The sequence below is a fragment of the Lemur catta genome, chromosome 1, assembly GCF_020740605.2.
Source record: "Lemur catta isolate mLemCat1 chromosome 1, mLemCat1.pri, whole genome shotgun sequence".
In the NCBI taxonomy this organism is placed as follows: domain Eukaryota; kingdom Metazoa; phylum Chordata; class Mammalia; order Primates; family Lemuridae; genus Lemur; species Lemur catta.
Window position 1 is genome coordinate 234,170,254 of NC_059128.1, and position 27,567 is coordinate 234,197,820.

General features: G+C 38.5%; 1 protein-coding gene across 1 annotated transcript in view; it reads left to right on the plus strand.

The window, feature by feature from the left end:
• The first annotated feature begins 9,149 nt into the window (after positions 1-9,149).
• MORC1 (MORC family CW-type zinc finger 1) overlaps positions 9,150-27,567 on the plus strand; it is a 168,629-nt gene continuing 150,211 nt past the window's right edge. The window contains 4 exon segments of the mRNA XM_045566120.1: positions 9,150-9,550; positions 12,678-12,731; positions 16,346-16,380; positions 26,057-26,125. Of these exon segments, the coding sequence (XP_045422076.1) occupies positions 9,150-9,550; positions 12,678-12,731; positions 16,346-16,380; positions 26,057-26,125 (559 nt within the window).

A 27,567-nucleotide genomic window follows, 5' to 3' on the forward strand; every position in this document is an offset into this window, starting at 1 on the left:
AGAGGAAAGAAAATATCACTTTTGGAGTGGTGATATCCACTCCAAATATCACTCTTCATTGGTGAGAGGAAAGCCAGTGATAGGATCCCTTAGACCAGTGGTCCCCAACCTTTTTGGCACCAGGGACTGGTTTCATAAAAGACAATTTTTCCACAGACTGGGGTGGGGGCGATGGTTTCAGGATGATTGAAGCACATTACATTTATTGTGCACTTTATTTCTATTATTGTCACTTGCCACACTCACTCATAGGGCTTTGATAGGTGTCTGCAAGCAATTGATTTATTACGGTCTCTGTGCAGTTAAACCTCTCTGCTAATGATAATCTGTATTTGCAGCTGCTCCCCAGAGCTAGCATCACTACCTCAGCTCCACCTCAGAGCATCAGGCGTTAGATTCTCATAAGGAGGGGCAACCTAGATCTCTCATGTGCGCAGTTCATAGTAGGGTTCGTGCTCCTATGAGAATCTAATGCTGCCACTGATCTGACAGCAGGCGGAGCTCAGGCGGTGATGTGAGCGATGGGGAGCCGCTGTAAATACAGATGAAGCTTCACAGGCTGGTACCAGTCTGAGGCCCTGGGCGGGTGGGCACTGCAGCCTTAGACAATGGGGTGATTAGCTTCCGCAAGGAGTGGTATTCTGAATAGAGCCAACAAACTAATTTACCAATTTGATGGTAACTGATCAGAGGGTAGGGAGTGCTTTTTCTAGGAATAGGGGAGGGACAAGTGGGAGATTTAAAGAGAAAGAGGTAGTCCCCCTAAAGAATGAGACTGAGAGAGGATTGTTAGAGAGAATGATGCACAGGCAGGAGACTACTGTGGAAAGGGTTCAGACTCAAAACAAACAACTCCCTTCCCCTTCCAACTCCCCACACTATAATACTTAACGATTTGGGTCAAAAGGTGTGAAATTTGGAAACCTGAGAGATGTTATGGATTCTCAATCCCCCCAGGCCCCCCCCCACTGCTTATCAAAATCTGTTGGCATTTTTTATTGATTCAATGTTTTCCAATAGCATTTCATGTTATCATTCAGAAGACCCAGGAAGATGATTCATCATTAACCTAAACACCAGGAAAAGGTCGTAGAGTAAGTGCCCTTTTCTGAACAGGGATCCAGTCCCCATTCAAGCTAGGAAGATCCAACAAGCACCTCTGAGCGGGTAATATCAGTGTTCCAACTTGGAATCTTGAAACTAGCTACTTCTACACTCAGCAGGCATTCAGCAGGCATTCAGCATTTCTCCTCTGCCACACTCTATTATTTTCTCCCAGAGGTATCTGTGAAATGAAAGTCTTTATATCTTGTTGAAGAAATTTCAGACTACAAATAAAAAGATGGTAGAGTGTTGGGCTGATGATAAAAGATCCCTGACATCACATCATAGGCTCATTTCTTTTATATCTTGGATTATTTTTATTACTTTATTGTCATATGATTATTATGGTAGAACACATTCATCAGTAAAATAAATCAAACAGAAAACTATTTAAAAGTGTGCAGTTTTGGTTATACACAAATGCTGTGCCTGCTTTAAAACTCTCTCTCTCTTTTTTTTTTAGGAGACAGGGCCTTACTCTGTTGCTTAGGCTGGAATGAAGTGGCCTGATGATAGCTCGCTGCAGCCTCAAACTCCTGGGCTCAAGCGATCCTCCTGCCTCAGCTTCCCAAGTAGCTGGGACTACAGGTACATAGCACCCACCTGGCTAATTTTTAAATTTTTTTGTAGAGATGAGGGTCTCACTATGTTGCCCAGGCTAGTCTCAAACTCCTGGCCTCCAGAGATCCTCCCACCTTGGCCTCCGAAAGTGCTGGGATTATAGGCATGAGCTACCATGTGTGGCCTAAAATTCTTTTCTTACAACTGTGAAAGTTGTCAGAATCAAAATGGAGTCACTGGTGTTAAAAAAACAAACAAAAAAACCTGACGAATAGTGGGGGAAGGCTATGAAGAGAGGGTTGTCATGCTTGTATGCCTGATAACAAAATTATCACAAAAGACTCTGCAAAAACCACAACTTTGCACAAAGGCAATCACAACCTTACATACAAAAAATACTTCTGCAAGGTCATCTGCCCAGCAACTTCCTGTCCAACCCTGGGCTGTTATCACCTTTTTTGTTGATCTTTATAGTAAGGATAATTATATCAAAACAATTATGTAATCCTCCTCATTTTTTCCTTTAAAAATATTTGTCTTCCTTTACATTCCTGGATACACACATAGTTTACTTTGACATGTGTATTCTCATTGCAATGCTTTATTCCAAAATAAACATCATTTTCATTTTAAGGAGCCTCTTTGTATTTATTATTTAGGTTGACACAAAAATTTTTTCAGCTTACCTCAAATGATAGAAGTCTGGCAGTTTGACATGGGAGGGATATGACAATAGTAAAAGAAAAATCAGATAGCAAGTTGTAAATTAGAAACAAAACTTTGAGTGTTTAAAATACACCAGGCATTTTCTGGATGTTGTTGTGGTGTGATATGACTGACAGATAATACAATTATACGTAAGGTCCCTAGACTGAAAATGGTCTGTTGCAAAACATACAGGAAAATTTGAATCATTTCAAAGGTCTGCAATTTGAGTTGGATAAGAAATTTTGAGAGGTAGTTATTTTTGCTACAGCAGAAAAAATGTGCTTACCACTTTCTTTGAATTACCAGTGATTCATTGCATGTCTGTAAGCGCTGTGCTCAAAGGTCAAGGTACAAGTCTTCCTTACATGTGTGAGGTTTTTTCCCCACCTTTGAACTTTTAAAAACACTTTTATTACAGAGTGCCTCAAAGATCAATGTGTCTTGTTTTATTGTTTGCATTCTAGTAATGCAACAAAGTTGGCTATTTGCCATGTTTTTTAAAAGGGTTTTGCTGAAAGAAGATAAAACAAGTTTGAGAGGGATTTGGACACATTATTTTCCTTTCATTTTCCATGGAAAAATCCCAGAAAATATATGTATAGGAAACCCTATCTTGCCTTTTCAGATGGAAGCCGGTATATAATTCTTGGAAGCCAGTTGAATTGACAGCCTCAATTCAGAAACTGGACAATAGTATCTAAACAGAGGTTTTGTGCAGAAAATATTCTTTACACTTTTTTTTTGGTCAGTGGTAAAAAATATTAACTTATACCCACAAAATTTGCATTTCCCCATCCACTTACCTAGGTGTGTCTCTCTCTTTTCTGGTATCTTTGTCCACCCTTATGAGCTTCTCAGCCTCTGATTTCAGAGGCACACAAAGTGTATTTCCCATAACACAAAATTACATTTTATTGAAAAATGACAATCCATTGTTAGCTAATTCCATTGAAGACAGGAAAACTATATATTTATTTAAACTGCATTGGCACTTTTCCTCTACTTCAATATGTTGTTTAATGCTAAATCCTTCTATGACAAAAATAAACTCATTCTCTTCCACTTGTCAACCTGGTAATTTTTTGTGAGTTGCCCAATACTGTCAACAATAATGTCATCTTCCAGGATTTGAAACTTAAAAGCATGAACTGACTTTTGCCCTCTGTTTCTTTTCTTCTTTTCTCAGGTCCCAGAAGAACTAAAGTAAGCCACCCAAACTTGTATTTCCCCCATGCATTTCCTGTTCTGCCAATCCCATTTAGAAATACCTACTCCCAAGTTTTCCTAATCAAGACTTTATGTTCACACTACTCTAATCCTCATCTCTCCACTTTATTCTAAGTCTTTTAGAGATGAACTTTCCAGATGAATAAATTATCAGGGTATCCAATTCACTTTTTCCTTGTTTAACATCAAGATTCTCCCCAGCTCGAGTTCCATCACTTACTTTCTATTGTCACACTCCTCTAACTTGCCTTTCTGCTTCTAGTCTTGAACTCCTCCAGTGTAATATTCACACACATCCAGAGTGATCCTAATGAAGCCTAAATTCACTCATGGTGCTCCACAACTTAAGGCCTGGCTCTGGTTTCCCACTCTCTACATTACAAATTGTTCCGCATGGCACTCAGGGCCCACCATGCTCTGACTTCCACTTCCTTTCCGGTTCCGTCTAAACTGCATTCCCTCCCCTACCTTCCCCACGTGGCACCCCACACTCTGGACATAATGAGCTAATTAGTGAATGCCCAGGCAGTTTCACACTTTTCCTTTTTTTCAACCGAGCACTCTACCTAGGATGCCAATCCCAGTTCTGTTTACCTAGCAAATGTAAGTTCACCTTTCAAGGCTCTGTTCAAATTTCATTGCTTCTTTGTTTTTTTTTTTTCTTTTTTTTTTAATTTCAGCTCATCATAGGGGTACATAAGTTCAGGTTATATACATTGTCCATGTCCCGCCCATCCCCCTGAGTCAGAGCCTCAAGCGTGTCCATTCTCCAGACAGTGTGCCTGGCTTCTTTGAAATCTCTCCTAATCCACCCCCTTCAGTGAAGCCTCGACTTCTCTCAGAGGACCTGTAACACCTTAATGCACTTATCGATGCCTTAAATATCCATCAATGCAGCAGAAAATGTGTATTATCTTTCTCAGTCTCCATGCACTGTATCTTCAATCTGTCTTGTTAGAGAGATTGGAAAACTAGAAACTACATTTAAATGCCTAAGTAGCCAAAGCTCCGGTTGTGAAAAAGTTTCCACCTACGAAACTATCTTCTAGGAGAAGTCAGAAGTCAGATGCTTTTCTTTCTCCCTCCCTTTCTACCCACTCTCATTCTTTCTTTCCTTCTTTCGATGCTTAGCTGATAGCATGCAGGACATGGGATGTGAGTGTTTAGAAGCAGTGGCCACAGTCAACATTTCCTCATCTGGAACCATCCTCCTGGGTAACTGGAGACCGTGTACAGTGGTGGCGTCAGCAGACTGCTGCCTTGTGTTCTTCAGCTTCATGATGTGAGCCTGAATTCAATTCAATTGTCCACTGCTGAGCCCCTGATTTTGGCTCTTCTATCCCTCTCAGAGGTTTTGTAAATACCCATTTCCTTGTATTATATTTCACTGGGCTTGAAGTACCTGGAATGATTTCCGTTTCCTACACTGAAACCTGATACATTTTGTCTGTATTAAACTGTAACTTCCTTGAATGCAACAACAGGTGTTTTTATTTTTATATTCTTGGGATTTACCATAGAGCTGGCTCTCACCAATAAATGACTGAATCACCGGACAAGTCAATAACGACTCCAAATTATATATCACACTAAACATAAACCTCACCCTGACACACAAACCTCTCTTCCAATGTTCTCCTTCCTTACCTGGCCAACCTTGTCTCTTCCTGTGCTTCAGTCTAACAATTTCTAGTTATTATATGCTATATACATATGTCTTTCTTCTCTCTCTTTTTGTTCTGATGGCTGCTTCTGTCTGCAGTGTCTTCCTTCCTTTCTGCCAACTCATATTTACCATTTCTGGCAAGAAAAACTTAAATATTACTTTTCATAATAAATACTCTTTTTCTGATGCCTAATGATGGAAAGAAAGTAAGCTTCTGGTGCTTTCTGGCATTATGCTGTACATCTCTCTATCAGTTAGAAATAATTTTGGCTACAAGTAAAAAAGATCCAATTATAATGACAAACAAATAAGGATTAATTAAATTTTTTTTTTCATAACAAAAAATTTGGATGTGAACAATCACTGGTTTTGGTTTAGTAATTCAAGAATGTTTAGAACAGCTCCACATGACTCTCTTGATTTTTCCCTCCTGGATGCAAATGACACCCAAAGCCCTAGAATGGTGCTTATAGGCAAGGCAGACACGTGAAGGGAGGGAGACAGAGCCAGGCCCACCTGCACATTTTGTCAGGAGCAAAAGACTTTCTGCAAACCACTTAGCACACTTTGGCTTCTATCTTATTTATGAGGACTGGATCAGATGGCCGTTCCTCACTTCAGGAGAGCACAGGAAAACAGGTTTTCAGCTTTGAGATGGAAAGAAAAGAGTTGGGAATGACTATTGGGTTAGCTAACCCGAAGTGATTATCATATTTTCTGAATCATCTAATATCACCACTCTTCTTTGGGCAAGCGCAACGCTTCATATTTCACCACAGTCTCCAGAAGTGCTTACCACTGTGCTGCATACCTGGGTATAAAGACTGCCAGTAATATAGATAACTGAGAATCGATGTGATGAAAACCCCACCATTGTCTGACATGGGGTAGATTAGAAGAGATGAAGACACACTACCCAGATTGTCTTGCATGAATACAAAAATATGAGCAAGAAAGGTGTCTCTCTGTTTTTTGTTCCTTGCAACAGAATACCTGAAACTAGGTAATTTACAAAGAAAAGGAATTTATTTCTTACAGTTATGGAGGCTGGGAAGTCCAAGGCTGAAGGGTCATATCTGATAGGGGGCCTCTTGCTGATGGGTATCCTCTTCAGAGTCCTGGGGTGGTGCAGGGCATCACATGGTAAAGGGCCTGAGCATGCTAGCTCAGGTTTCTCTTCATCTTCTTATAAAGCCACTAGTGCCAACCCTATGTTAACCCATTGATTTATTAACCTATTAATCCATTAATCCTCATGACTCAAACACCTCTTAAAGGCCCTCCCCCCAATATTGCTACACTAGGGACTAAATTTCAACATGAGTTTTGGAGAAAACAAATATTCAAATCATAACAAAGGATGTGAGATGCTTTTAGAGACATTTTTCTATTCTCAATTGAGGACCATTGGCCTCTTTCAATATTATCAATTTAATAGCATATGTGTTCTATGTTTATTATAATATGCCAATGTCACCTCTTAATTGCAGTCCTTAGGGAATGGCATACTCTTGTAGATGGTTGGTAGGTTCAAACATCAGTTTTTTATTTATATTTATAAACTTTGTTTTGAGTTTAAACATGGTTGTGAAGAGTAACGAAATGTTGGTTCATGCAATAGTTATTTAAATCGAAGTGTTATTTGAAAGATTTGAGCGGACATTTGTGACTAGAGCATGAACATTGCAAACCTGAAATGTTCAGTTAGGAAGAGCTGAAGAGTCCATCTCAAATTGACTCTCCTTAAGATCAGTATTAATATAAACCATAAGATGATCAAATGGCATATTCATTTTAAGTTTCCTCTCCCTGCCACTCCTCCAGTACTTTTAACATGAAATAATGTTAAAAGGAGTCTTGAGGGAGGGCTGAGGGATGTGGCTAAAACAAGGAATCCCAGAAGTACACCTTGAAGAGGAACAAGATTTGCCTTTATGACAACAGGGTGGCTAAGCAGTGTCAAATTGGGGAGACGAAAAGGCTTTTGGTGGGCCGTGCATGGTGGCTCACACCTGTGACTCTAGCACTTTGGGAGGCTGAGGAGGGAAGATCATTGGAGGTCAGGAGTTCGAGACCAGCCTGAGCAAGAGTGAGACCTGTTTCTATTAAAAATAGAAAGAAATTAGCCAGGTGTAGCTGTGGTGGCTTTTGCTTGTAATTCCAGCTACTTGGGGGGCTGAGGCAGGAGGATCCCTCGAGCCTAGGAGTTTGAGGTTGCTGTGAGCTAGGCTGACCCCATGGCACTCTAGCCCAGGCAACAGAGGGAGACAATGTTTCAAAAAAAAAAAAAAAAAAAAAAGGCTTTTGGTGGATTGTATGCAATGGCTTTCAAGCCTCTTTTTAAAGCACAATCTAACAGATCCCTGTCTGTGCTTGTCATCCAGTCTAACCAGTACTGTAGTGCTTTGGGGCTGGCCACTTATTTGCTCCGATTATTAGAAGGAGGGCTTCTGCAATAATTGCACCCTTCCCTCTGGTAAAAATTAGACATTACAGCCTTTACTAATTACAGGCTAGTGGCTCCAGTGTCCTCCTGATAGTAAATTGCTTTGAGATAGCATCTGGAAATTGGGTAGTAAAACAAATCCAGAAGAGGCTTGTCAAGCTTTTCTTGCCCATAAAATGAAAATAAAATATCATATTTGTGAAGTTCTATGGAAGGAAAAATTGGAAAGGTAGCCCAAGTTGCTTAGTAAAGAGAATTTTGCTATCAAAACACTGCCACATCAGCCACTGTTAAAACAAAAATGCAATCAGGATTGCTTGAAATGTTTATGTTTACTTCCAGTCTTCAAATTAAAGTAGAGCATCTTGTTCCTTTGGGTTACCATTCAAATTCTCTTTTCCTCTCCTGATTCCTATAAATGTAGTAGCTGATATACTCCTTACTTTTGAAGTAGAATGAGTACTCCAAAACTAATGTTTTTTCTTTTTTTTGAGAACTTCATTGCCTGTATGATGCCCAGAAATTACAAACAAGTCTATCAATAGATGTTTGTTTCTGACTTTATAATTATCACCTAACGTCTTTGCTGATTACTGTTGAACTGCCTTAGGTTCCAAGTCAAATAGCCCTAGACACTGAAGCAGTGTTTAACCACTTCTTAGAGGTCAACTAAGTCAGCTAATTTCCCATCTCAACCAGGACCCGTCCATATAGCATCCTTGTCAAAGCCTGTTTCAGCTTGGGTGTTGGTGACTCAGAACTCTGTGCTTTGTGAGTAGAGTAACACCATTTGGACCGCTGGTCTACACAGGCCTTCTTTATATTTATCCAACCTGCCCATTTTTATGCAACTGGGCAGGTTGAATATATTTACTCAGTTCTATCTTTTGAAACAGTACATGTCTAGCTCTTGAGCCAAGTCAGCACATGAAATAGTTGAATGTCAGCTGACAGATTAAAAAAGGTTAGTTAGCGACCTATCCAGCTGTCGCCACCTAGGGATAACTCTCCATGTTACAGAGAGGTCGAAATTCTGTTCTGATTATCTTAGATTCTTCTTGTTGTTCTCTCTCTGGCTTATCTTTTTTATTTTTATTTTTTTCCTCCAAATGGAAAAAACATGATTGACTCAAGAGACACAGAAAGGAAGCGCTAGGGTTGCAACACAAAGCACTCTTACCTCTGGTCTGTGTAACAAACAGCACGAGCAAAGGGAAACTACCCATTTGCCTTCCCTACCTCTTCCTACCATGAGACCCAGATTCTCCACATTCTGTGTGTGTGTGTGTGTGTGTGTGTGTGTAATCATTTCTGAAAAAATTCTAATCCCAGCCTTGGGCTCCATTTTCCAGCTGGCGAGTGAATGAGAGGTGCAGAGAGAGAAACAACTGTTTAAGAAGGTTACATAAACCTCAATTCCGGGAGACCCTAGGTCGGATGCGTCATTCTCAGGCTGTACATGCAAGACCGAGCGGCGAACACCCTCTCCCGACAGCGGGGGCGGCGGCGCAGGGGGAGCTGCGCGGTCCGGCCGCCAGGGGGCGCGCGCTCGCCGAGCCCGGGCGCCGCGCGGGGGCGGGGGCGGGGGCGTGCACGGGGGCGGCGTGCGGGCGCGCAGCTGCGGGCCAGGTGTTCGCGTCCCGAGGCCGCGCGGGTCGCGTCCGAAGCCATGGGGGACAGGTATGCGGGCCTGCGGCGGGCCCAGCTGCATCTGGACTTCATCCACGCCAACTCGTGAGTGCCCGGGTGGGGTCGGAGTCGGGGAGGGTCCCTGCCAATGGAGAAGAGTTTTGCCCGCCCCCAGTTGAAAAAACAAAAATGAACTTGGTATCGTTGATGTATGGCTTTATTTATTTATTTGAGTTGTTTGTGCTTTAAAAAAAAGTGAAAAAGTGACAAAGATGTGTTCTGGGCCAGACTGAACTCTTTTGGTGCTCGTCAATGAACACCAAATGGTAGGAAGGCCCCACATTTATCATTTGACAAAACTATCTAATCGTTGGTCAGCAGAAGCCTAGTTTTTACCAATCTTGTCAACCTTTAGTCTGCCCAACACACTGGGCAATTTAGAGATTAAAGTTGCCCTCCAAACAGAGTCTTTTGCATGTATTGATTTCAACCTCTGTGGCCTCCTGAGTCTTTCTAAAAATGTAACCTCAAAGGATAGAAATCTCAAGTTTTAGCTGTTATTCGGGTACGTTTTTTCCTCCACCCTGCCCAGGTCCCTTTTACCTAACACCCATTAGGTGTTACTTCAGATACTCACATTGCAAAGGGATCTCATCCGTCATTTCCCGTACAGCGAATTATACCAGTGAGTGCTGTGTAACTCACAGTGGTATGTCAGTTTTTTTTTTTTTGAATCTTTTTGTAATTTGGATTTACTAAAAATACTGACTGATATAAGGGATGTACCAAACTTGAAACCACAGAGGTGGAGGTGCAAAGAAAGTCAGAGAAGGCCAGCCTTGCTGCAAGGGACAATCTGTAATTTTCAGATAACAAGAGTGAGACAGGCAATCTTCAGCAGATTTCAGTTTTTATCTCTCTGCGGAGAATGATTTCAAGCTGGCAAAGGTGGAACAAATAGTTAAAAGCTAACGAGGTAGAAGACAAATGAATAAATAGCAGTTTTGAGTGAGTTAAGAAAAATTTTAAGTCCAGTGCTGGAAGGACTGTGAATTTTATCTTGGAAAATTTCCCCTGCCTCAGTTTTGTCTAGTTTCTGTGGCTATTGCTTCCCAGTCTCCCCCTGCAGCAAACCACTCTGCACTAACCCACTTCCCTAGCCCCATTTTCAATTGGTGGTATGGTAACTTAATAACAAAAGTGACAGCCATGTGAAGCAACAACAACAACAAAAGATCAGATACCAGTTGGTTTCTTCTTAGCTCCCCCAGGTAGATTTTTGTTTGAGACTTTCATCTGTAAAAACAGGAATGGTTTTTGTTTTTTCTCCCTTTGCTTCACCCCCACATCCAATCCATCATCAAGTACATGCTTTCCTAAATATGTCTCAGATTCACCCATTTCTCTCTGTCTCTACCTCCGTTGACTTTACTACAAGCCACCACCATCTCCCTTCTGGGCTCCTCTACAAAGCCTCTTCCCTGGGTTCTCCACTTCTGATTTTGGCTCCTTCATAGTCCATTTTCCTGAAAAGTTGCCAGAGTGAACTTTTTAAACAGTAAACCAGATATGGATCTCTTCTGAAAACCCTACAGTGGTTCCTGGTTGCATGTCACCTAAGCACAAGGTCCTCTCCATGGGGTAGGAAGCCCTGCTTGACCTGGCCATGCCCTCATCTCAACCTGCTCTCTTTTTACTGTAAGCTGAGCACACTGGTCTCCTTGGCTCTTTTCTGCTTCAGGGTTTTTGCATCTCTTGTTCTTGCTGGAAAGTTGCCATGCTGCTCGCAAGGTACTGAATTCTCTCATCCTTCAAGGCTCAGTTTAAATATCTTCAACCAAGAGATGCTTTCTCTGACCACCATGCCCCTCCTCAACCATTCCTCTTTCCCATCACCACTGTGAAGGTAACTCCTAGTCACAATCTATAACATGGTCTTTATATATCTGCTTGGGTGTCTTCCATGGGCCCCACCAGCTTGAGCTTCAAGATGGCAAAGACCCTGTCTGTATACAACACTGGTACATGGTAGGTGGTCAGTGAAAATCTCTTGAATGAACTAGTACAGAAACTCATGTGGCAATTTTGGTCAGAATTCTTACAATTAGTTTCCTGAAGGATTGTTTAAGCATTGAATTTTTGTATATTGAATCACATAAATTCACTAGATTTAAATTCACTGGAGTAGCTTGTGATTTAAAGTGCTGATTTTGTAAAGCATAGCATACTTTTACACTGTTTTAGATTTTTATGCTTTCTTTTGGGTGAAGGATAGCTTTTTGTAACAATAGCATTTTAGTGGCTTTTAAAAAAAAATTACAAACTTTAAAACTGACTTGATTCAAAAGACCTTTCATCAGTATCTGTGTTTGCAGTTTAAAATTCCAAAAAATGGAGATGTATGCTGTGTATGTGTATATATACATTTTTAAAAATAAATTTTAAGCTGAAGTATTGTCCTGTGGCCTGAGGTATTTGGAGACCCTGAGATATTGCAGATGATGCTTTCTCTTGTACAAATGAGCAGTTGTTTTTTTGATAAATGAGTCTCTCTTGCTTCTGTTACCTGTTTACTAAATATAGAAAGCAAATTGCATACTGAATCTTCCCTTAATGCTGTGATAAGGTTGCTGATTGAAATATCCACATCAGGAAATGAAAAGCAAGCATGGGCCCCTGAAGGCAGCCTGATTTCACACACAGATACAACCATTCAGCCTTCAAAGTGTGGTGAACAGTAAAGGCTCTCTAAAGTTTTCTAATGCCAAGGAGCTGGCATTAGAGGGTTTAGGAGAGAGTGGCCTCAGGTAATCTATGAGGTTATTTAAGGAGCAGGCTTTTCAAAGGTGGAAAGATTCCACAGAAAAATATAGATTGGTGAGGCAAGTAGGGGCTTCCTGCCAATTCCTGTGGTTGTAGTTGGAACCCTATGGCTTTTTTGTAGACCAGGATATTGATCAATATTCTTCAGAAATAATTTGGCCTTAAATAACACAATTTTAATGAAAAATTCCCTGAAAAAAATCCACTTGAATACATGCTTATAAAACCATACTAAAAGGTTAAAGTTTTGCTCTAACAATACAAAAGTCCTTGAAGTTTTTATTTTATTAGGCGTGGACAGGATATTTTGGCAAATGTGTTCTTACTCCTGGCTTTGGAATGGAGAGCATCTACTTCAGAATCTTGACCGTGCTGAGAAAGTTGTTTCTAGAATAACTTCTTAATTGATTGTCTGTCTGGAATTGGAGAACATTTGTCTGCAAGTGTTTTGAACCTTTTACACTGATTACACACCTGGTTTAACTTTTTGTTTTCTCTTTATTTCTTCATCAGCACGACTCACAGTTTCCTTTTTGGAGCACTGGCTGAATTGCTGGACAATGCAAGGTAAGGTCTATTTGGGAACAAAGGTTATTGAAGGAATTTTATGACATAAATCTATTCTAGTTACATTGGAAGATAAAAAGATAATGTCATTTTTTCCTCCGTCTGTAATGTTTTGTGACTTGATTTTCTATTAAATTGAAGTATTATAGGAAAAAGAAAGGTGAAAGGAAGAATTTTCACCTTTATTTAATTTGTATTTATGATCAAATTTGAAGTACAGGTAAATTATATCTCTGTTTTTGTGTTAATAACCACGTAATAGCGTATACTCATTTGGATTTTTTTGAGTTATATCTCAATGTACACTTTATCTTGAGAATTTACACATGGGATTGGGCATTTATTGAAATCTGTGTTGATACAAATTGCATAGTTAAGAAAATAGCTAGCTGTTGATCTCTTAATATATATCACACATACATAAGCATTGTCTATACGGGTATTAACTCATTCATCTTTACAGAAACACTCTGAGGTGGGAATTATTATCCCATTTCTACATATGAGGAAACTGATGCATAGAATGGTCACAAAATTCATATTTGGCAGAACTAGAATTCAAATTTGGGCTGTCTGGCTACAGAACCCCATTATTCCATTTTACCGTCTTTCCCAAAGACATGGATGTTGAAGGAAGCTCTAACAATTTTAAGTTCCACTCACTAGTGTATTTGTGGGGGCTTGTGAGGGACTCAATTTTTTTTAGCTAAATTGAATATGGCATTTGACTTGTTTTATACTTATTTTTTCCTATAACAGAAGATTTTTTTTCTACCTAGGAAATAGTATACAGTTGTTAGGTCAAGGGTCTCAGTAGAGGAACTTAAATTCCCTGCCACTGGATGAGAATTGCGTTTCAACTTTTTGCATTTGTTCCTCATTTTTGGCTTTGTAAGGGAGATTACCTTTCTGAGAGTATGACCACAGAGTGCAGTCAATTAACCAACCCCGTCTAGAAATTACTGCCCAGCACTAAGTAAAAAGTCACTGTCTCCTTTTATGAAACCTTCTCTCTGTAGAACTAATGGAATCATGAAAAGGGAGGGAAGAGGAAAAAAAGAATAAAGTTGATTTTTCAAGGAGAGCCACGAACTCAACTTATAAAGAGCTAATAGGAATGGGGCCAAGACAGATGAACTGGTGGTTAGTCTCTCTGCAGAAGATTAGGGTTGCTATGGTTGCTTCTGCTCAAAGCTCTGAAGCAAGGCTCCTACTATCTCAATTGGTCCTGACTCCTACTAGATGCTGCTGAATGGTCTACTTTCAGCTACTTTACATATGTAACTCTGAAAGACAATATTTCAACCTTGACATCTGTAACTCTGAAAGAACACATTTGTCTATTTTGCCAACTGTCTTTTCTCCTCTGAAGTTATTTATTCAACAAAAAAGGGAAAGTAAAATCAGAATGTAGAAGAAATAGAATAATGGGGACAGTTTTATGTAGTAGAGGGTGATTGGGAAAGAAAGATTGACATCAGACTCAGCAGAGTGAAAGAATGTGATCAATAAAACTATTCTTAAAGCCCATTTGTCACTGGGCTACCCCTTAGCTGGGTCCAGCCTGTCCCATGTTTGTTTGGCTCATAGTGAAAGTTTGGTCAGTGTTTATAAAGAAAAGGAAAAAAAAGGAATTGTTTGTAAGGCTTGAGAAATAGGAGGTACCACATAAAAAATTTGGCTCCCTTGCTTTCTTTGAAAGATTAGAAGTAGCAACCTCAGGGCCACATTCCTCCATGGGACCAGGGGCTGGAGGTGAGTAGCACGTGCTCTCTTGGGACCAGCCTGTGCTTTCAGCTTTGCCCCATTTCCAGTGTTCCCCCAAGAATGGCCTGAACCCCTCAGTTCCTGTGTCTTCAGTGGACACTTGAGTTTCCCACCGCTGCTTAGGTGCCAGTATTTCACATCAAGTAAGGCTGTTTAACGGACTTATTTAAGGTGCACGGTTGACCTCATGAAGGAGGTCTTTATTAAGTCCCTGTCTGATTCTAAGAAAATTATTTTATATCATTGTATTCAAGATTTTAAAAATATTGAAATAATACTGTAGATAGAGGAGAAGAAAATGTGGTAGTATAGAAGGGATGGTTAGGGGCCTCCTCCCAATACAATAGCTGTTTAGAAAGTATCCTGGGCTGAAGAACAAAGGTTATCATAAAAGGCCTCAATATACTATAAGGGCAAGTTATTAATATTTTATGCCTTAATCCATGGAAGTGCTATGTGAAGAAACTGTTTCTTTAACAACTTGAGTTTCAATGCAGTGGCATTTCTTGAGCACCTATTGTGTACATAGTACTTCATGTAATGCATGATTGTGTAAAGGAAATATGGATAGCCGCGTGTCATGAGACTGTGATAAGGATTGGAAGAAAATTTTCAAAAGTACTTCATTCAGTGCTTGCTTGACACACACGAGAAATGCTCAAGCAATGGCAGTGCTAACTCTAGAATGTTTATGTAGGGAGGGCCTAGAAGCAGCAGTTGGCTAGAGCAAGGAGGTAGAAGGCACTAACTTCTAGGCTTGTAGAGCAAATCCAGCATACCTACTGAGATTTATTTGGAGTAGTTTGAGTTTGGGACTTATCAAAATTTTGAGAGAGACTCAGGTTTCCTTATCAGGGTTCCTGTTGTACTGAGCTTCCCTTTAGACTCCTCCCTCCCTTATCCTCCTCCTCCCCTTAACAGTACCTTTTCCTCAGCAGCTAAGGCCACCTCCCCTATTGTCTTCCTCCTTTCTCTCACACCCATGATATTGAAGCCAGAATCTTCTGGCTCTTTCTCTTTTTCTTTTTCAATTTTTACTTTTGCAAGTAATTTTTAAAAATACAAAAATATCTATGAATTTTAGGAAACTGACAAAAATAAGGGAAAAAAAACCTTACTGATAATCTCATCCCACAGAGCACGGCTCAGCATACTTTCCTGTAAATGACCAGATATTAAATACTTTCACCTCTGTAGGATACGGGATCTCTTTTGAAACTACTCAACTCTGCCATTGCACCATATGTAAATATGTACAGAGACAATGTGTGGGCATGGTTGTGTTCCAATAAAACTTTATTTACAAAACAGTAAGTGGGCCAGATTTGGTCTGTAGGCCATAGTTTGCCAACCTCTGACCTAGAGAAAACTTCTATTAACATTTTTATTTCTTTCCTTCCATTTATGTACATGTATATCATATATATTCTTAAACATGTGATCCTATAGTACATATTGCCTAGTAATTTGCTTTTGCTTTTCATTTTTTTTGAACTACAGTATATCATGAAAAATATTCTATGACTTCTGGATTATCCTCCAGCCAGTTTTTTTAAAATATTCATATGTATTTTGTTGAGCTTTTTGTGTAACTATCACCAAATTTCATCTCTTTTAAATTTCTGAGTTTGAGGCTTTGTAATATTTTCAAATTATGAGTGCTCATAGGTCTTATTATGCAAAAGCACATTGAAACATTTTAATAATTCATTTTGAAGCAATTTAAGTAGATTTTTGTATTGTTTGATAGCTGACAATAAGTTGTACCTCATATATGCAATTCAGATTAATGTAATTTTTAAACATAATTTCATATTGAAGCATTAATATTTTTATATTGTTTCCAGAGATGCAGGGGCTGCAAGACTTGATGTGTTTTCAGGTGAGCAGATTGGCTTTCTTCTTTTTTTTTCTTTTAATGGAAAGCCTGTAGTTATTTTGATCTTATTTTATTTCATGAAATCAAACCACATTCTACAGATTTTTAATGTAATCTAAGTGCTTTGTGAGTACAGTGGTCCTATGGGGAGCCAAGGTGAGAAAAATATACTCTGAGAGTCAAATTGTTCACTTGTTAGAAGAACCATTTGCAAAATTAGGTCATTCAGAGTTTTGTGAAAGTATCAGAGTGATTTGGAGCAGTCAATTTGTCTGCCATGAGAAGCAGGTTTATTTTAAAAAGCATATTAAGTTAATGGTTATTCATAATTAAGCATACATCATTCCCAACTTATCACAGTTTTAAAATGCAAAAGTGAATGTGCAGTATGAATGTTTGAGGGCTATAAAATTCAAGCCAAATATGTTTTCTTCATTGACTTTATTTGTAGTCACCAAGTATTTATTATACTTACAGTTAATCTTGTTACAATATGACACTAAATGAAATGAGATTTTGTGATCCAGCTCTGTAGTTAACACTACCTGGAGAAATGAGAAAGCCCGTGTAGTAACACTGCTTCCCTATCCTGATTTCATCAGCTGTTCTGTAGTATTGATGAGAGATGAGAGGATATGGTCCATGATATACATCCATATCTGTATTTAAAAGGTTCAGTTCACTTTTCTGAGTGTTTACAATCCTGAGCCAGAGGAGTCCTTATGGTTCATGAGGGAGATAGACACAGACCTCCTGAGATGACTGAGGAAACGATAAATGATGCTCTTTTCCCCCACCTATTCTCCAGGTTCTGAAAAGTTTGAGAAATAAACGAGAGTCAGCCTTTATTACTGGTAAAGTTTAGGTTGGATATGTAGCTTCGTGTGAGACAGCAAATGGACTTGCTGATCAGTCCCCTCCCCTGCCCGGTGGAATCAAGCTTCCCCTGAAAACTTGTCTGCCTTGGGGAGAAGGGAGCAGAACTCATGCTTCATGCAGAAAGCTCACTCCCGAGAGGAAAATGAAGGAAGTGAACTGAGCCTCCCCAGTTTATTCTTAACTAGATAATCAGTCAGATGGGTGAGCTGACCTTCACAGGGGGAAAGTGAGTAAAGGGACAAGGTAGGGCCTCTTTAGTGCAGAACAAGTAATTTTCCCTACCATATCCAATTAGCATAAAATAGGATAAGTCCTTCCTCTGGCCTAGGAGAGACTCAAAATATGGTGGAAACACAGAGAAAGAAGAAATTACGCCTCACATTCAGGAGCTAGGGCTTGAAATATGGGTGTGATTTTTGTCAAATAGTTCAGTAAGAAAAGAATATTTTTGCCTAAAGAATTATGAGAAAAAGAATGGAGGTAGACTAGTTCAGAGATTCATTCATTTATTCAATAACAATTATTATTCTAGGGGCTAGGGATAGAGCACTGAGCAAAATGTTAAAGTCTGTGCTCCCATGGAACATGCATCCTAGTGGGGAGAGAGAGACAATAAAGATATAAACAAACAAATAATATACCAGGCAATAATAAGTGCTGAAAGAAAAAAAAATAAATCAGGATAAGAGAACAGAGAGCTATGGGAAGAGTATATAAAATTTTTCATCAGGTGGTTTGGGAAGGTTTCTCTAAGTAGGTGATAATACCAGTAAAGACCTGAGTGATGTGAGAGAGTGAGCCAGGTAGATGCCTGTAGAAAAAGCACTCAAGGAACAAGGACGAGGCTAGGTTGACTAGAGCTAAGTGTTGGAGCCAAATGAAGGAGTATCTTAAATACTATACTAAGGCTTTTTTCTGTAGTCAGTGGACCATTGAAGAATTTTGAGCAGTATCATCCCCCTAAGTAGACACGTGTTCTTTTTCCTTTTTAGAAGAAAGATATTCCAGCAGTAGCATACAAGATAGTCTGGAGAAGTATGAAAGCAAGGATAGTAGGAAGGTATGGCTGTGGGAATTACCTAAATGAGATTTTATGAGAATTTGAGCAATGGTCCTAGAAATGGAGAAGGAAGAACAGACGTAAGCTGCATTTCATTCAAAGCACGTGCACTGTTGACAGAGGGTTGAGAAGACTTACGTGGCATCACAGAGTACAGCCAATATAATCAAAACCCACACATTGTATTCCTTTGGGTGTGTGGCTAGACCCAGCAGGGCACGAGAATGCTCATTTCACTCCAAGCACTTGGCGTTATCATAAATAAAATCGGATCTTGGCCAATTTGAGATGAAAGTGGCACTTCTTTCTTTAGGTTATGTGTATTTTGTGAAAAAAATGAACTTATGGTTTTTGGTTTTAAATTACTTATTTGTGTTGTAAGATTTTTTTTATTATAGTAAACCATCATATAGCTATCAACCTAGCAAATTGATTTTCTTAAAAATAGAATAATAAAAGACAGGATCAGCACTTATGTACCAATAAATAGAATTGTTCTGGGGATGCATCGTGAATGCCAGTTTGAACAAGTTTTCAGATTATTTACTGGGGCCCTGAATAACTGTCTAATCTTAAATTTCCTTCAAGTAATTTGAGAACTATGAAATTCACACTAAATATGTTTCACCATGTGTTTTATACATCTATGTGTATTAGTTCTAGTAAACATAGATATGCATTCAACAACACAATTTTTTAGTGCTTACCAAGTGCCAGGCACTGGGATAAGTGGTGGGTGTACACAGTGCTTTAAGGAATTGGCATTCTAGTGTGGGATTCCCTGCAAAATGTAGTATGTATCTGCACTTTTGTGTGTAGAGGGTACATAGCTTTCATCATATTTCTGAGATAACTATACTTCCCCAAAATGTAAGAACCATTGGTCTGAGAGAGAAATAGATATATGAACAAGTATTTTAGTATACTATCATGGTGGGAAAACACAGTTTAGAAAGAGAATATTCATTATGGGCACCTAATGACATGGAAGGATTAGGAAGGCTCTCTAGAAGAGTCTTACATGAACTAATATAAAGAGAAAATAGGCATTGACCTGGTGAGCTATCATGGAAAGGGTGAAGGGGCAGTGTGTGCAGAGGTTTGAATCTGGAAAGAACATAGAAAAAATGTTTAACATATTTGAGATTAGTTCAAAGGGATTATTTGTGTGGAAGTGGAAGGTAGCAGATGGGTGGGTGAGGGGAAGATAAGAGATAAGCTTGGAAAGTTACCAAGAAAGAAGTGGGCAGCCATGGGTGGGTTTTAGGCAGGAAAGCGGTGAAATGCACAACTGATGAAAGACTGGCTGTACCCTTTGATTTTAGGAAAGTGGGAAGGTAGGGAGCTGTTGCTGCAATCCAGAAAGATGATGATCGTTTCCTGAAACACTGAAACAAGGCAAGGTAGTGGGGATAGAGAAAGTGGCCAAACGAGAGAGTTATTAAGGAGGTGCAATTGAGAGGACCAGATAGTTTGCCTGTGTGTGGGGTGTGGGGATAGAGAACATAATGATAATCCTGAGATTTTGACAGTCAAAGCCTAATGGCAGAGTGATGTCATTTATTGTACAGGAAACATAAGAAGGAGATGTAAATCTAGTAAGAGAGGAGGTATTTGTTTTGTTTTGGAAATGTATGATTAGCAGGTGATAACATCTATTTGAAATTCATAGTTTTAAGGAATGGAAATAAACAGTGTCAAATTTCAAGGTGGATAACCAAAAATATTAAATTTTGAAGCAGTACTTATTTGTCCCCAATCCCTGAAACGGATTTATCAAAAAAAGGAGATATTGTAGTACATGTCTGTTAGGCATCTTGGGTCTTTCCCAGCCATTCACTGAAGGAATACTCTTCTTTCTGTCAGCTCCTTCTTTAAGAAATACGTGCCAAGAACTGTAAAATCAGCATAGCTACTGTGCAGGGCTGCCTGAGCCTGAGCCTTGTCTTGCATCACTTGGTTCCCGATCCTGGGTGAACATTCGGATAACCAGGAGAAACTTTTAGAAAGAAATACCAATTCCTTTATGTGGTGATTTACATTTATAGATTTGCGTATGTTGAACCAGCCTTGCTTCCCTGGGATAAAGCCCACCTGGTCGTGGTGAATTACTTTTTTGATGTGCCATTGGATTCGGTTTGCTAAAATTTTGTTGAGAATTTTTGCATCTATATTCATGAGGGATATTGGTATGTAGTTTTCTTTTTTTGCTACATCCTTTCCTGGTTTTGGTATCAAGGTGATATTGGCTTCATAGAATGAGTTGGGGGGGATACCATCCTTCTCAATGTTTTGGAATAATTTCTGCAGTATAGGTGTCAGTTCTTGTTTGTATGTTTGGTAAAATTTGGGGGCGAACCCATCTGGTCTGGGAACTTTTTTTTTTGGAAGATTTTTTATTGCTGCTCCAATTTCTGTGCTTAATATTGGTCTGTTCAGGAGTTCTATTTCCTCCTGATTGAGCTTAGGGAGGTTGTGTGTTTCTAAGAATTTGTCCATTTCCTCCACATTTTGTAGCTTTTGGGCATATAGATTTTTATAGTATTTAAAGATAATGTTTTGTATTTCCATGATGTCTGTAGTGACCTCTTCTTTTTCATTTCTGATTGAGTTTATTAAAGTTCTTTCCTTTCTAGTTCTTGTCAATCCAGCAAGAGGGCTATCAATTTTGTTTATCTTTTCGAAAAACCAGCTTTTGGTTTTATTGATCTTCTGTATAGTTTTTGTTATAAATTTCATTCAGTTCTGCTCTAATCTCAGTTGTTTCCTTTCTTCTACTAGGTTTAGAATTAATTTGCTCTTCCTTTTCTAGTTCCTTGAGATGGTTTATTAGTTTGTTGATTTGTGAGCTTTCTGTCTTTTGCATATGAGCATTTAATGCTATTAGTTTTCCTCTCAGGAATGTTTTTGCTGTATCACACAGGTTTTGATAGCTTGTGTCCCTGTTATCATTTAATTCAAAGAATTTTTTGATCTCCATCTGAATCTCTTCCTTTACCCAGCGGTCATTTAGCAATAGATTGTTTAATTTCTGTGACTTTGTGAAGTGGTGAGCATTTCTGTTGAAATTGGTCTCTAGTTTTATACCACTATGGTCTGAGAAGATACATGGTACAATTTCTATTTTTTTAAATTTGTTGAAGTCTGGTTTGTGGTTGGTTGATTTTGGAGAACGTTCCATGAACTGATGAGAAGAATGCATATTCGGCTTTATTTGGGTGGAATGTTCTGTAGATGTCTGTTAGACTCACTTGCTCTAGAGCTCTGTTTAAGTCCATTATTTCTGATTTGTGGTTGGTTGATTTTGGAGAACATTCCATGAGCTGATGAGAAGAATACATATTCGGCTTTATTTGGGTGGAATGTTCTGTAGATATCTGTCAGACCCATTTGTTCTAGAGCTCTGTTTATGTCCATTATTTCTTTGCTTATTTTTTGTTTGGAGACAGTGGGGTGTTGAAATCCCCTGCTACTATGGCATTACTGTTTATCATGCTATTTAGTTCATACAGGGTTTGCTTTATATATCTGGGTGCTCTTGTGTTGGGTCCATAGATATTAAGAATTGTTAAATCTTCTTGTTAGATTTTTCCTTTCACCATTATATAGTGACCATCTTTGTCTTTCTTTACTTTTGCTATTTTAAAATTTATGCTGTCTGAAATCAAAATCGCCACTCTTGCTCTCTTTTGGTTTCCATTTGCCTGAAAGTTTGTTTTCCAGCCCTTGACTTTAAGTCTGAAAGCATCTTTGTGGGTTAGATGCATTTCCTGGAGACAGCAGATACTTGGCTTATAATATTTTTATCCACTCAGCTAGTCTATGTCTCTTCAAAGGGTAATTCAAGCCATTCACATTTATTGAGAGGATTGATATTTGGAGTAGATTTCTGTTCATATTGTTGGGTAAGTTCTTACTGTTTTGTTTTACCTCTCGATTCACCACATAAATAAAAGCGAGAACAAAGACCGCATGATTCTCTCAATAGATGTAGAAAACGCATGTGATAAAATCCAGCACACTTTTATGATAAAAACCCTCAACAAAATAGGCATAGATGGTACATTCCTTAAAATTATTAAGGCCATGTATAACAGACTCGCAGCCAATATCGTATTGAATGGGGAAAAATTGAAAACATTCCCACTTAGAACTGGAACCAGGCAAGGTTGCCCACTATCTTCACTTCTATTCAACATAGTGCTAGAAGTCCTTGCCAGAGCAGTCAGACAAGAGAAGGGAATTAAGTGTGTCTGAATGGGAGCAGAAGAGGTCAGACTCTCACTTTTTGCTGATGATATGCTATTATACCTAGAAAATCCTGAGGATTCAGCCAAGAGACTTCTGGAATTGATAAACAAATTTAGTAAAGTCTCAGGATACAAAATTAATGAACACAAATAAGTGGCATTCATATATGCCAATAACAGTCAAGCCAAAAATCAAATAAAAAATGCAACACCTTTCACAATAGCATCAAGGAAATTTAAATATTTAGGGTTATATTTAACAAAGGAGGTGAGAGATATTTATAGGGAGAACTACGAAGCACTGAGAAAAGAAATTGTAGACAACTTGTACAGATGGAAATCCCTACCATGCTCATGGATTGGTAGAATCAATATTGTTAAAATGTCCACTCTACCTAAGATGATCTACAGAATTAATGCAATCCCTATCAAAATTCCACCATCATTCGTTACAGATTTACAAAATATAATTCTATGCTTTATCTGGAACAAGAGAAGACCTCGTATAGCCAAAGCAATCTTAAGCAAAAAGAAAAAATTGGGAGGCATCAGTCTGCCAGACTTCAATCTTTACTATAAGGCTATAGTAACCAAAACAGCATGGTATTGGCACAAGAAAAGAGATATAGACCTTTGGAATAGGACAGAGATCCCAGATATAAAACCGTCCTCATATTGTCATCTAATCTTTGACAAAGCAGACAAAAATATACATTGGGGAAAAGAATCTCTATTCAATAAGTTGTGCTGGGAAAACTGGATATCCACATGCAGAAGATTGAAACTGGATCCCAACCTCTCACCTCTCATAAAAATCAAAACTCACGTTGGATAACAGACTTAAACCTAAGGCGTGAAACCTTAAGAATTCTGGAAGAAAATGTGGGAAAGACTCTTTTAGACATTGGCCTAGGTAAATAATTATGAAGAAGACCCCCAAAGCAATCACAGCAGCAACAAAAATAAACAAATGGGACCTGATCAAATTAAAAAGGTTCTGCACAGCCAAGGAAACTGTCCTTAGAGCGAATAGACAACCTACAGAATGGGAGAAAATATGTGCTTTCTACACATCTGATAAAGGGCTGATAACAAGAATCTATATAGAACTTAAGAAAATCAACAAGAAAAAGATCAAACAACCCCATCAATAAATAGGCAAAGGACATGAACAGAAACTTTTCAAAAGAAGACAGAATAAGAACAGAATACAGGCTAGCAACCAACCATATAAAAAAGTGCTCAACATCTCTAATCATTAGGGAAATACAAATCAAAACTACAATGAGATATTACCTAACTCCAGTGAAAATGGCCTGTATCAAAAAGTCTCAAAATAACAAATGCTGGCATGGATGTGGAGAGATTGGAACACTCTTACACTGCTGGTGGGACTGCAAATTAGTACAACCCCTGTGAAAAGTGATTTGGAGATACCTCAAAGAGCTAAAAATAGAAATACCGTTTGATCCAGCAATCTCACTACTAGGCATCTATCCAAAGGAATAAAAGACATTCTATAATAAAGAGGTCTGCACTTGAATGTTTATAGCAGCACAATTTACAATTGCAAAGATATGGAAACAACCCAATGGCCATCAATACATGAGTGAATTAATAAAATGTGGTATATGTATACCATGGAAGACTATTCAACTACAAAAAACAATGGTGGTCTAGGACCTCTTATATTATCCTGGATAGAGATTGAGCCCATCCTTCGAAGTGAGGTATCACAAGGATGGAAAAACATGCACCACATGTACTTGCCATCAAACTGGTACTAATTGATCAACACTAAGGTGCTCACATGGTAGTAATACTCACTGGGTGCCGGTCACATGGGGAGGTGGCGGGGTGGGGGTAGAGCGGGTGGGGTGAGTAAACCCACAGCTAATGGAAATGGGATGTACTGTATGGGGGAAGGACGTGCTTGTGGCCCTGGCTTGAGCGAGGCAAATGCATTTCATGTAACCAAAATGTTTTTACCCCTATAATATCCTGAATTAAAAAAAAATCTCAGAAAAAGAAAGAAATACCAATTCCTGAGCACCATCAAAGACCAGTTAGATTAGAATGTTTCTAGATGATTTGAAAGTGCAACTGAGATAGAGAGCTACTACCTTGCACAGAGAACTTAGCAAGAGTTGGATTCTCCTCATTCAGTGGAGGAATGTCAGCCTTACTCAGAGAGAGGGCTTAATAGAACGAATATCTTAAGGGAGGAGGAATATCCTAACACAGAAGTTGAGGTAAGCAGACCAGAGAACTGGATAGAGAGAAAGAACTGGGAAAATGAGATGGTAGGTCAGATCCAAAGGCTTACAGACAAGGAAGTAAATTGGAGAGAGAAGGGGGGATTAGAAGTTGGTACATGACCAGTAAAATTATGAACCCAGAAAGGTTAGGTATGTCCTTTATATATTTATTCATGGGCTATCTTGAACATTATTTAATTTTTAAAATCTGAATTCTAGGTGACCTTTGAACACAGAGATTGACTGGAAATGAATTGTGCAGGAAATGAATCTATGGAGACGGAAAGCAGATCAGTGATTGGGGATGAGGTGGGAGTAATAGAGCAGAAGGGAGGGATTGTAGAGGGTCACGAGGAAACATTTGGAGTGATACATATGTTTATTCACTACCTTAATTGTCACAATGGTTTCACAGGTATGTATATACATAAATATGTTAAAATTTGTCAAATTATATCCTTTATGTGCAGTTTACTGTGAATAACTTATTCCTCAATAATGCTGTCATGAAAAAAGAGGAGAGAAATGTGCTAGAACTCATATATCCAACTATTAAAATTATTTCTGGAGCCAGTTTACAAACTGCATGGTAAAATTTTAGTCTTATTAGTTTTAGTTACACCTTTACAATTTTTTAAACCAAAGATTGTATAATTTAATGGTATCTCTTAATCATCAAAATTGATTCCAAATAACTTAGCCATTTTCAAAAATTAAATGCATCTTCAAGAGGCAAATATTTGCTGCCATGAAGAAACACTCACAAATGGCTCTTATGGGAATTAACTGTTTAGAAGGGAGCCTGATGAATTTAATAAGAATGGCCTAGATTTATTTTGGAATCAGTGCTTTGGTAGGGGCCATGAAGGTTGATCAGTTTGATAAAGGGATCCTGGGGTTTCATCTACCTTTTTCCCTGCCCTAGGGAGGAAATACCTGAAGTTTAAAGGGCCAGTCCGATTCCAGAGCAGAGTATGTCCTGCTATATACATAATTTATTAATGTGTGGATGTTTTATGTTAATTTAAGGCCTTTTTGTTGCATGATTGTCTTTCTCCTGCCGTTTCTTATCAAGCCATAGCCAAGACTCCATTCTGAGCTCCATCACTGTGCCATAACTCTGTCACTCCATGGCTGCATTTGAAGAAGACAAATAATTATGTGAGCAGCATGACTTTCTAACGAACAAATTAAGCCTGATATTTATTAGTAATAACTGCTTTCTCTTATAGTGGATAATGAAAAACTGCAGGGTGGATTCATGTTGTGTTTCCTGGATGATGGATGTGGCATGAGCCCTGGTAAGTTAATTATCTAGATACCTAACTGGCTGTTAAAGAAAGCAGTCTGAAAACTCATAAAATAAATAAAAATAAATTTAGCTATCTATGCAAAAACAGGTATGGAGCTATTAGGGAAAATAAACCCCAGACTTACTGTTGAACTTTTTAGGTTTAAATAATCCAGCTAGCATGGTAAATTTATTGTAACCATCTAAACCAAGACAAAAAGTGAATGTAAATAATTATTATCAAAAAGTGAAAGGCAAATGGTACTGATTGTAAGAAAAAAGCCTCTGGGAATGAATGGAAAACAAATAGTACTGGAAGGACTAGGACATTGTTTTAGCTCAACATTTAAGTATTACTTGCAAGTTCCCTGAGGCAGTTTCCTGTGCCTTTAGGCTATTTTTAATTTTCTGCTTAACCTTGAGGTAGAGGTTACCTCTCCTTGTTTTTAACAGTTTGTTTTTTCTCTGCACGTTCAAAGGTTTAGTTGCTTCAAATGAATGTTCCCATCATAACGAATACATCTGCAATATATTTCATGACTTATTTTTGTGTGTTCAAGGTTAGCACAAAGCTGGCACGTAATAGGTGCGCAGTATCTGTGTGCTGTGGAATTGAAATGTTACTCCTTTTGATAAAGACTTTGAGATGTTTTAGATATTGTATTTCTGAATTCTTTAAACATTTTATGTCTCTCAAGCTAGGGTTTTTGACCACTAGGTTTAAGAAATGGTGACAGAGTTCAAGCAATATTGAATTGTTCTGGTCAGTTCCACACCGAGGAAAGGAAGATCATCAATATGATCATATATTGACATGCTGATTATAAGCTGAGAATATCTTCTTCTGGCTCTGAAGTCCTCCCTTGGTCTGAATAGTCAAGGAACATTTGTTAGCAACTGTAGAAAATGTTCGACTATACCACCTAGTTCTTATTCTGACTTTGGATAATTTTGATTTTTCCAGGTCATTTTATTAAAAGTTGTTGGTCCTTTAGTGTTTAACTAAATGAGAAAGAAAAGAGTTTATAAAAAAAAACCATGCTGAAAAACAGTCTCATTTTTTACTTCTAGCCTGAATGTTAAGTTCATTTTCCTGAATTCTTAAAATAAGGGACAATATATGTGATATATTCTCAGAGAATTCCTCATGAAAATAAGTAATTCCTTTTACATGGCTTATGAATAAAATGATGGAAACACAGACAAGTGACACATATTCAGACCTTCATAAAGAACTCACAGTAGATTTATATAGTAATATTATAAAAAAGCACACTATTGTTGAGAGAACAGTTCTTAATTAGCATTGAAAATCAACTAGTGATAAGTTAGAAGAGTTTATCTGGTGTTGAAGATGACTGCAGAGAATTTGGGTTTGTTTATATATTGTTTTTTCTCCAGCCTTGCCCCATTATAGTCCATTCCCCTCACAGAATCCTGAGTGAGTTCTTT